At 37.8% G+C, this 12132-nt stretch overlaps 1 protein-coding gene across 1 annotated transcript in view; it reads left to right on the top strand.

Annotated features, from left to right (window-relative positions):
• Positions 1 to 12132, top strand: part of LOC150102924 (WD repeat domain phosphoinositide-interacting protein 2-like) — a 335111-nt gene that overhangs the window by 30767 nt on the left and 292212 nt on the right. The window contains exon 2 of the mRNA XM_090397385.1: positions 11985 to 12067. Coding sequence (XP_090253511.1) covers positions 11985 to 12067 — 83 coding nt within the window. The remainder of the gene's footprint in view (positions 1 to 11984; positions 12068 to 12132) is intronic.

Below are 12132 nucleotides of genomic sequence, written 5' to 3' on the forward strand. Positions count from 1 at the left end.
TCTCCCTTCTCCCAAGTATCCATTCCCACAAGAGGCCACCTCTGCTATCATCCTCCCTGGGACACACTGACTCTTTCAGAACAGCAATCTCTCCAGATGCCTACGTCCTTCCTCATTCAAATGTAAACGGTCTCTCGCATACAATTCCTCTCTTTCCTCAAACGCACTCCAAGCATCCACATATACCAGTCCTCTCTTGTCACACATTCTTGCTATTATGCCATTCAATATCACTGCTCTTCTGCTCAGCTCATCATTATCATACCTAGGCAACACACACACTATTTTTCCTCTCTCTGTCTTCTTCCATACAGTCTCAAGCAAAAACCTCATATCTCTCGCTGCCCGACTTACATTACCACTCAAGTCATTCATTCCTACCATCACAATCATCTCATCCATCCTTTCACCTCTTTTAATTGCCATAGCCACCCTTTCTATTGTTCCTCCTGGCAAACACTCCTCACGCATCCTATCTTGAACACCACGGATCATTGAGTCGCCATACATTATACCTCTTACCATTCTCTCTCTTCTATTGTTTCCATTCTCTCCTCTTCTTTCATTCCCATGGGTCTCTCTCATTCCCTCTCCTCTACTGCTATTCTCTCTTCTAGCATTCCCATACCTCTCTCTCCGCTACTGTTTTCATTCTCTCCTCTTCTAGCATTCCCATACCTCTCTCTCCGCTACTGTTTTCATTCTCTCCTCTTCTAGCACTCCCATACATCTCTCTCATTCCCTCTCTCCTACTGTTTCCATTTTCTCCACTTCTAGCACTTCCATATCTCTCTCTCATTCCGTCTCTCCTACTGTTTCCATCCTCTCGTCTGCTAGCATTCCCATACCTCTCTCTCATTCCCTCTCTTCTACTGTTTCCATTCTCTCCTCTTCTAGCACCCCCATACCTCTCACTCATACTCCTTAAATTCTCTCTCTCTCCTACTCTGATTCTCCTTGCATTTATCTCTTCCATTCTCCTAATCTTATCTTTCATACTTCTGCTCTCATTCACAAGACATTCCACCTCCTCTTTCAACTCATCTATCTCCCTCTGCAGGTCAGTCACTCTTAATCAAAATTCACTCTCCCAAACAAAACCATCTCCTAAACTTTCACAGTCACTCACACCTTCCACACTATCAACTATTATTTTCTCATTCATATATGTCTTTTTTTCATTCTCTCCTCACACTACTTGTCTTCCTACATTCATTCCCAGTTCCTGGAGCAACGAAGTCGGATATCGATATTTCTAATGCACTTATTTGATCCAACTGCCTGCATTTTGCGCATATACGCTCTCCGCTCTCTTTCACAAGCCACATATCTAATTCCTGAGACACATACATGCCACAAGTACTGCATGCCACAAAGTCCCTTATGATATTGCTAATAATTGAGTTCTTAAATGGCGGAGGACTTGGCGATACGCCACTTGCGACTGCTGCTGAATCCGTCATCATTCCTTACTGCCGAGTAGCGTAATCGTTAATTATTCAATTAATAAATTCCGTTAAATAAATAGAAAAAAATGTACAAACAATTACAAGCAAAACAAAACATTTAAGTACACTAAATAAAATGAAATATAACTAAATACAGTAATGAAAACTTAGCTTCGTTTTGTCTTCCACCGTTATGCATTCGATTCCGAAGGTAACCAAAATATATTATATTGCGACAGCAACTAACTTCCATAAAACAACCACTGAAGTACACTCGTATTCAGAGAAACGATTTAGCACTCAAAAACGTAGAAAAACGGGGGGAAAAAACGGACTATTCACCAATTAAAAATCACTTTCTTCTACACAGCTCAAATTCACCGCCACATGCCAACATTCACCGCCACATTAATCAAAGAAGATCTAAACATAACTAAAATGATCATAAAATAAAGAAGTTCTTATTAAGACAATAGCAACTTCACAGTAGCGTATACTCAGCACGGTTAAATTCTTAACTTATAGATTTCTACCCTTCTTAGAGTTATAATTTTCTAAGCACAACTTTAGACAAAGGTTATCTATTCAATATACTTCAATTGTCGACTCTGCTTAGCTGTTCAAGATATACAAAGCACATATCACTAAATACACACCAGGGAATTGTAAAGTTCCATCAATCTATTACAGTAATTCTTAAATCACGTTCTCTTCGAACAAGCTTCAAGATATCACATGTTTAAACTTGAACTGTCATTAAGGTAATACACTTCGTCTTTATTGTAATTACATTCACAAAAGACATAGAAAAGATTTCCTTACCAGGACGATTGATATACTTTACTTATTATCACATGTTCTAGAAAACACTTCTTGTTTCTCAATAGCTTTCTCTCTTAGGTCACTTTAGTTTGATAGGATCCAGATTCACCGTAACGACCTTGTTGGCTCGGGAATACATGATTGCTTCGCTCAAAATTGAATATTATTATTATTTTTATTTCAGGCAACTACAAGGTGTCGACAGACTCATCGAGGGAGGCCCTAACATCATGTGAAGAACAACTATTCGACATTCACACAATATCTATCATACCTCGCCTTGAACCCATTCAAGGTCATAGCACCCACAACAGACTCTGGTAGCTTATTCCACTCATTCACCACTTTCCAAGTAAAAAACCTATCTCTAACCCCCCCCCCCCCTGCTAACCACATTCTTGCCCAGCTTCCATGTTTAGCCCCTAGTTCTCCCACTACCAGTCCTATTCCTCAAAAATATCTTCTGGATTAATCTTATAGAAACCCTTCAGTAATTTGAATGTCTCAATCATATCACCCCTTTTCCTCCTCTCAACCAATTTCTGCAAACCACAAATCTTCAACTTGTTCTTATAAGGTTCATTCCACAGACCTACTATCATCTTGGTCACTCGCCTCTGGATCCTCTCCACCTCCTCCCCATCAAGAAGAAACCCTAGCGCCCAGATTTGGGTGCCAGGGTTTCTTCTTGATGTCTAGATGGGATCTTATCAAGGCTCGATACAGAGGAACAATAACTTGTTTGTCTCTGCTTGTTATAGTATTTTTCAGAAGCCAAGTGATTTGATGAGCTGATTTAGCCACTTTTGCAATGTACCCCCTAAACTTCAACTCCTTACCCACCAACACTCCAAAATCCCTGGCTTCATCAATCTCCTGCAGTACTGTTCCACCAATGTGATATACTGCTGCTAATCTTTTCACCCCAAAATGCATAACCTTACACTTTGCCACATTAAATTGACATCCATTTTCCTTACCACAGTCCTCCAAACTATCCAAATCATCTTGCAAAATTTTGACATCCTGTGCACTCGCAATTGTTCTCCCCAACTTTGCATCATCAGCAAACAAGCGAACACTTCCTATCAGATCCTTTTATATATTGTTAATGAACAAATTGAAAAGTAGTGGTCCAAGAACAGAACCCTGCAGTACATCACTAATTACAAGCCATCTTTTGGACTCAACTCCTGAATAAACCACTCTTTGGTATCTCTCCATCAACTACCCTCCTATCCATCTCACCAACCCTATATCCATCCCCATCTGCTCCAGTTTACCGATTAGAATTCCATGTGGTATCATGTCACAGGCCTTGCCAAGGCCCAGTAGAATCACTGTAAACCCATTACCCTTATCCAGTTCAGCCGTCACTGTGTTATAAAACGTGAGCAAGTTACTGAGGCATGATCTACCCTTCACAAAACCACGTTATCCCCCATACAGTATCCCATTTTCATCTATCCAATCCTGTATTCTTCTCTTGACTAATTTCTCCAAGACCGTGACAATGATTCCTGATATGCTAATCGGTCAGTAATTTACAACAGCTGTCTTGGAACCTCCTTTATGCAGTGGAACTATTTTCCCCTCCCCTTCCACCCCCCTCGGGACTAACCCAGACCTGAGACTCAAATTAAACAAAATGGTCAAGGGTACTGACAATTCTTTAGTCGCTTCACGTACAACATGAGCTGGTATACCATCCAATCCCACAAATGTATTGACATTGAGGTTTTGCAATAGACTACTCGCCTCCACTTCATTCACCACAGTTCCCGTATAATCTTTTGGTTCATTCATTTCTGCAATGTCGCCACCTGGATGATATATTCTTGCAAAGTGCTTGCTTAGTAATTCAACTGTATCAACTGATTCGGTTACCTCCCTACCATCGGCATTCTTTAAAATCATTCTGCCATATACATTTTTTCTTTTACTTGCAACATATCGAAAAAACTAACAGATAAGCTTAGGCATTGCTGGTTATTCATGACTTATTTTTCACGGTATTAACAACACCACAAACACTTTTATCAACAAGGATGTTTTATTAACGCTAATATTTCGCTGATTTTCAACTCAGCATCATCAGAGCACAACACACATGTAAACGCGACAGTGAGTGAGTGAAACAATATAATTGCAGAAAGACAAAAGATCTAAAGTCCTATTTTGGCGCCCTCTAACGAGAAAAAAAAAAAAAAAGGCGGCAGTTATCCAGGAGTTTTTCTTAGGATAACCGTCTCCCAAATTTTTGGCAAATTAATGCAACCATATTTGTTAAGGTTGGGAGAATTCTTCAAAGCCATTGCTGACTCAAAAAATAGTCTTTCAGATCTATAACGACTCCTAAATAGCACATTCGTTTTCCTCCATCTAATCCTGTGTGAAGGAGTGTCCAAAGCGTGGGCTGCCAGTCCCGACTTGCCATAGTAATAGTAGCGAATGTATCTTTCATGTTCTTCCAGGCAGATGTTCACTGATCTTCCTGTTTGCCCATAATAGGCCAAGTCACAGTCACATGGAACTTCATACACTCCTGGGTGTGCTAAAGGGTGAAGTTTATCCTTTGGTGAGCGGATCAGAGTTGCCAGCTTGACATGAGGCTTGAAGGTGGTGCGAAGGCCATGTTTCAACAATACTTTGGCTATCTTTTCCCGATGTACCTCTGATATAGGGAATAGAAATGGTCATGTTGTATTCTTGTGTATTAGGGGGGGGGGGGCAGAGTAATTGGCCTGTGTAGTATTTTTTCTATTTTGTAGGGATTGTAGCCGTTGGCTAAGAACGTATGGCGCAGGTACTGGAGTTCTATCGTTAGAACAAATGGCTCTGGCTCTGTGTGTAAGTGTTTTTAAAATGCCGTACTGTTGGACTGGATGATGATGTGATTGTTTATGTAGGTATCTTCCTGTGTGTGTAGGCTTCCTGTAAATAGAAAAAGATAGTGATCCATCTGAAAGGCAGGTGACTAATGTGTCAAGAAATGGTAAACAGTTATTTGATTCTTTTTCTACTGTGAAGTGAATTTTGGGGTGTTGGCTGTTTAGGTAGGTGACAAAGCCCCCCGTTAGCAAATTTTTACATGGAACACTTTGAAAACAAAGTACTTACCACAGCTACATACAAGCCACTAGTGTGGTTGCGCTATGTAGATGATGTGTTTGCCATCTGGCCCCATGGACAAGACACTTTGGATGCTTTTGTCACCTACCTAAACAGCCAACACCCCAAAATTCACTTCACAGTAGAAAAAGAATCAAATAACTGTTTACCATTTCTTGACATATTAGTCACCCGCCTTTCAGATGGATCACTATCTTTTTCTATTTACAGGAAGCCTACACACACAGGAAGATACCTACATAAACAATCACATCATCATCCAGTCCAACAGTACGGCATTTTAAAAACACTTACACACAGAGCCAGAGCCATTTGTTCTAACGATAGAACTCCAGTACCTGCGCCATACGTTCTTAGCCAACGGCTACAATCCCTACAAAATAGAAAAAATACTACACAGGCCCATTACTCTGCCCCCCCCCCCAATACACAAGAATACAACATGACCATTTCTATTCCCTATATCAGAGGTACATCGGGAAAAGATAGCCAAAGTATTGTTGAAACATGGCCTTCGCACCACCTTCAAGCCTCATGTCAAGCTGGCAACTCTGATCCGCTCACCAAAGGATAAACTTCACCCTTTAGCACACCCAGGAGTGTATGAAGTTCCATGTGACTGTGACTTGGCCTATTATGGGCAAACAGGAAGATCAGTGAACATCTGCCTGGAAGAACATGAAAGATACATTCGCTACTATTACTATGGCAAGTCGGGACTGGCAGCCCACGCTTTGGACACTCCTTCACACAGGATTAGATGGAGGAAAACGAATGTGCTATTTAGGAGACGTTATAGATCTGAAAGACTATTTTTTGAGTCAGCAATGGCTTTGAAGAATTCTCCCAACCTTAACAAATATGGTTGCATTAATTTGCCAAAAATTTGGGAGACGGTTATCCTAAGAAAAACTCCTGGATAACTGCCGCCTTTTTTTTTTTTTTTTTCTCGTTAGAGGGCGCCAAAATAGGACTTTAGATCTTTTGTCTTTCTGCAATTATATTGTTTCACTCACTCACTGTCGCGTTTACATGTGTGTTGTGCTCTGATGATGCTGAGTTGAAAATCAGCGAAATATTAGCGTTAATAAAACATCCTTGTTGATAAAAGTGTTTGTGGTGTTGTTAATACCGTGAAAAATAAGTCATGAATATCGAAAAAACTGTTTGGGATTCTTTTTAGCCTGCATGGCCAATATTCTTTCATAATCCTTTTTTGCTTTTCTTACCACACTCGTTACCTGTCTGGCCTGCGCTTTATACCGTTCATGTGCCTGCCAGCCACCTTTCTCCTTAAATTCCCTCCATAGTTGTTTCTTTTTTTGCAGCTCAAGCTTAATGGTGTTATTCATCCATTTAACCCCTACTTGATTTATTATTTGGACTCTAGGTATACAGTCAGCCGTTGCTTCATGCAAACATTTCTTAACTGCCTCCCATGCACTATCAACACCCTTACATGCCATGGCACTGAACCAATCAAACTCCTAAGCTTGTCATACTTACCAGCCCAATAATTCCACACGTACCCTGTCTTAATTGTAAATTCCACACCTTTAGCCACCTCCCAAGTCAAGACCCTATGATCACCAATTGGTGGCAAAGTGGTCATATTCATTACAGCCAAATTCTCAGATGCAATTACTAGGTCAAGCACTCTCTGACCCCCTAGTATTTTTTATTACATACTGTCGCAGATAGTTATCCCTTAATAACCACATAAAATCTAATTCCTTCCTCCCATGTGTCCTCTCCTCCATCCAATCAATGTTACCATAGTTGAAATCTCCCATAATAATTACCCTCCTTCCACTCATTTCTTCTATTTGTTTATGCATACTATCTCCACCGTCTATTCCATCACCTGGTCTATAGCAGCACCCAACTGTATATTTTGTTCTGCTAGTTTCAATCTCACACTGAATAGCCTCAAATGTGCTCTTTTCTCTATCCTGCAGTTCCACTTCTATTCTCCTTGGCTGTAGCTCATCAGCTATCATCAATAACACTCCTCCCTCCATTTTATTCTCCCTGTCACTCCTGAACACGCCATACCTCTCGCATTTAATCCCACTAGCTGTGTCATCTTCTGTCAGCCATGTTTCCCTAATGCCAATGACCTGTGGTCTGGAAGTGCCAACCAAGGCCAAAAATTCTTCCTTCTTGTTCCTAATACTTCTGGCATTAGTGTACAATAATTGCAGAAGCCGATTTATCCCATCCCTATGTTGATGCCTTATACTAACTATCCCATTCTGATTCATGGTCTTTCCTACTCGCTTGGACATATTACACACCTTCACACACTCAACTGTCTCCCTGAAGTCTGCATATCTACTCCCCCCCCCAATAACTCTAGTTTCCCTGATTCTGCACATTCACTTCCACTACATTCGACAGCACTTTTTCACGTCTCCGTACACCGTTTTCCTTGGCAATCCCTGTCATGCCTCTTGTCTTTCACATTTACAAGACGAAGGAATAAGAATCAGGATACGAACAAATGCCCACAAAAGTGTAAGAGAAAAACATAGAGCTCCCCTGTCTTTTCAACCCGTTTATCTCGTTCGTGCCTCTCTCTTCTTATTCAACAGCCTATGTCTCCTCCTTCCTTCTTCACACCAAAATCTGCCTCGTGGAAGTTCGTTAGCTCGGCATAGCAACTAGTGCCAAAATGTGTGCTGGCTGATAAAACTTCATAATTTCATACAGCACTTAATTTTGTTATACTGACTGTCTTTGGCAATGATTTATATAAATGGATTAAATTCCGAATTTCCGTGCACAGTTCACATAGGATTTATATACTCTACAAAGAATTAGTACAGGATAAATAATTAACAACTATTAGAACACATAATTATTTTATAATTATGGAATATACATTAGTAAGTGATTAATTTACTGTTTGTCTGATGAGCAAATTTGGCTCAGGGAATGGCAGACTATGTTAAATCCTGAATGAAACACTGTTATTTATAATTCCTTTCATTTAGAATTTAACACCAGTATCCTTTTATAGTTGAACTGCTGAACCTACTAAACCTACCTCAGTTTTGTGGAACAGTTCCTCCTATGAAGTATTTTCCCAAGACTACACTCTCCATCACATTAACAGGAATACCTACTGATTACTTTGTTCTTGGCTCCAGTCCACACATGCCATTTATTTGCTATAGGTCTTCCAGCCTCTTGTCTGTGGAAGTAGTATTAAAAAAAATATTCTAATTGTAAATATGATTGTATTATTTCATATCGGAAATATTAACTAGTTCAGTATTCTTTTTTTAAATTGGACTGATTTTAAAACACTGTTCATATTGCTACTCTTAAAATATATACCAGTGAAGGGGGGGGAATATATTATAAAATATTTAATGACTGAATCCCGTTAAAAAACAGAACTTTAATAGATTACAAGACTAGTTTCATCAGGAAGCCGACTTCGTCAGGTGTAACAGCATAAAAAATTATAAAACAGAAAGACCATAAAAGCATTGCATTTCTAATACAACAGAACAAGACAATTAAGTCTAAATGGGAGACTGAGTTTTAGTTGAAGCATCACGCAAATGCGTGCATGTGAAATCGTGTGCTCGCCAATATTGAATGGCAGAACTGTGAGACTCTGGCAAACTGTAACTTAGGTTGCTATTCATGCGGGAGGCGTCAAGAACTATTTCTTTCGATTTCAGAATTTGTCTCTCTAGTTCGTCATAACATCTGTGAACCTTGGTTGTTAAATCCCAGTGTATTTGATGCTGGAGACCTTCATCATTTGTGTTTGTAGAAAACAATACATGGCTGGACAGAGCACTGGCCCGAATTCTGCTGTAAGGTATCTCTCTTGTGTTCTTCTAAGCAGAGAAGGATTGATTTTTCAGTCTGACCATAATACGGTATACCACAATCACAAACAATTCTGTAGACACCAGGAAACTGAAGATTGCGATGTTTCTCTTTCAGATGGCTTAAAATTGACCGGAGTTTGGGTAAAGTTGTGAAAAAGGTCTTGATGTTGTATTTCTTTAAGATTTTTGCAAGTTTTGGAGAGAGAGAAATCTAATATAAGGTAAGGAGATGCAGGCTTTGAAATTAGCTGTATCCTCATTTGGTGGTTGATGGTGACGGTGAAAAAGAAATCTGTTTATACTTTTCTCAGAGTATCCATTTTGTTTGACTGTATTTTGAGGTGTTTTAGTTCATTTTTGAGCTTTTGTTCATCTAATGACAAGGACCTTGCCTGATGAGCAAGAGTAGAGATGATGCCAAATTTCTGTGGGGGATAGTGGTGAGAGAGTCTGCATGTAGGTATCGTTTGGTTTACATCAATAAATTTTTATAATTATTGATTTAATTAAATAATTATATCAATAAATGTCTTTTAGCTTTTTTTACATAATTATTTGTCGATGTAAACTATAAATACATTATTTTAATTTTGCATCGATTTTAATGATCTTTAATTCTTGGGAAAAAAAAGGTATTCAGAATTAATAGTTTTTAGCACAATTTCATATATTAAAAAATTGACTGGCATATTTTATTAAAAATCAACTAATTAATTAATCCTAAATTAAATGATTTCAGTTTAAAAGAAAAAAAATTCATAAAACTAACAAGTAAAATAATATTAAATTACATACACTTACATTTTAAAAATGTATTTTTTTGTTTAAATTTGTTTCACTATAAATTTACAATTTCCACTTCACTCTGCAACTTACTAGACAGAGGGCAAACTAACTGGTTACTGTTCCCAAATCAGAAAAAGATGAAACAAAAACAGGAACGTGTTTTATTACTGCAATAAAACACATGTTTTACAACAGGCCAACCCATAATAAAATTTTAAGACAAAGCGTTCCCAGGGTCGAGGGTGTAAGATTACATATCTCAATCAATTTTACAATTATAATTTGTGGAATTTTTTAATCAATCCTGGGGGGGAAGTGCCCCCATCCCTGCAATGCCCATGACTGTGGGATTGCATTTTATTGATGTATGAAAGTTTTGAGAGAGAGCATAGCGCATCAGCACTCATCTTAATTGGTCCAATGCAATTAATTGCAGGATAACTTTGATATTTTTTTTGAATTATTATATTTGATATTATTTGAATTGCAGGATACTTCTGCATAGAGTTGGGGAACAATCTGTTTTATGATTGATTACAAAACAACAATGAAGGAGAATGCTATATTTGGTTGGTATATTTAAAATACTCAAAGATGAAAATATGTGAACCATCATTTATAAGATGTGAGAATAGAAAGTGTGAATAGAAACACTTTCATTAATGCTAAACGAATAATTAATAATTATCATTTGTGATACGTGTGTCCTATAAGTTGCTGGGAAGAGTGAATAGCATGATCCTATAAATTCTAAACATGAATAAGTGAATTTATGATGGCATAATTAAAAAAAAAAAAATTTGAGAGAGAGAGAAATTATTGCAGGAATAAATATGGTTTGAAGGAGCAGCAAATCATCTCGTAAAATTTGTTGCCCATGTTATGTGTATTACTCTGGTTTGTGTATATTTTGCTCCGTTTTCCAAGAATTTTATTTTGTTTACTGAGACTCAGTATACAAAACATCCAATCATTATTGGAATTATCCACGCTTTTGGGAATCCTAAATTCATTATTTTTTTTTTTTTTTTAGTATCAGCAGTTCTTCTGTCTTATCAATCTCACATATGCTGGTATTTTGTTGTAGATCAACAACGTCTTATAATACACAGAATATTCATTTTTATTCAGGAAGAGATATTTTTTACTGTCTGTTGTTTCCGAAGACTAGAAAAAAAATGTCTCTATATCGTTAAAAAACTTTGCATCCTCAACAGATGATATACTGCACTAGCAAAAGAGAAAACAATTAGCATTTTTCTCCTAACATTCACTTTCAAATTTTCAGTTCCAGAAAACATGTGTAACAGCTGTTTGTAATAAAGTCATTGAATATGGTAATCTCTCAACTCATGACAGCATTCAATTGGATTAGTTGACACAATAACCAATCGCAGCCGCTAGGTGTTGAGTGAGCTCAAAATTTAAGCTCACCTAGTCACACCTTCTCAGCAGTTTAAAAATAATACAACACTAAGAATTTGACATGCTGTGCCCTCTTTACATCTTTTTGAATGGCTCAAAGGTGTATGCATGTTGAAAGCACACCCGGGCTATTAACGTGAATGTGATGCAATGTTTACGCAGCGAAAAATGCCTTCTTCATGAAGCACTAATACTTTATTATCCTTGTGTAGAGGACAATGAAACATTAGTGCAGTATATTGTGTTCAGTTTTAGGAATCACACACAGAGTCTTTAATGGGAATAAATGCAAAAATATAACATCTGTGATTCTGATATTTCGTGGATGAGCATTGCACACCTAGCACACCTGCAATATTCGCCCCTGATATATATATATATATATATATATATATATTAAAGAATTAAGTTGTGATAGTTATTGACATGTGCATTCAAGTAATACATATTTTAATATACACTCTTCTCCAGGTTAATTCTGCAAAAGAAATTAATCTTTGTTTATATATCGAAATTTTAGGTGCTTGGCAGTTGCTTCCAGTTCAGGATACCAATTATATTCATTTGATGAAGCTGACCATTTGGTTCAAATTTATGAGAACAGTAAGAAATAAAATCACATTTCTTTATATTTATTATATGAATTATGACGGTGGTCTGAAAAGTTC

This window comes from Typopeltis vanoorti, chromosome 9 (assembly GCF_054136105.1).
Source record: "Typopeltis vanoorti isolate ZY-2024b chromosome 9, IOZ_Tvanoo_1.0, whole genome shotgun sequence".
In the NCBI taxonomy this organism is placed as follows: Eukaryota; Metazoa; Arthropoda; class Arachnida; order Uropygi; family Thelyphonidae; genus Typopeltis; species Typopeltis vanoorti.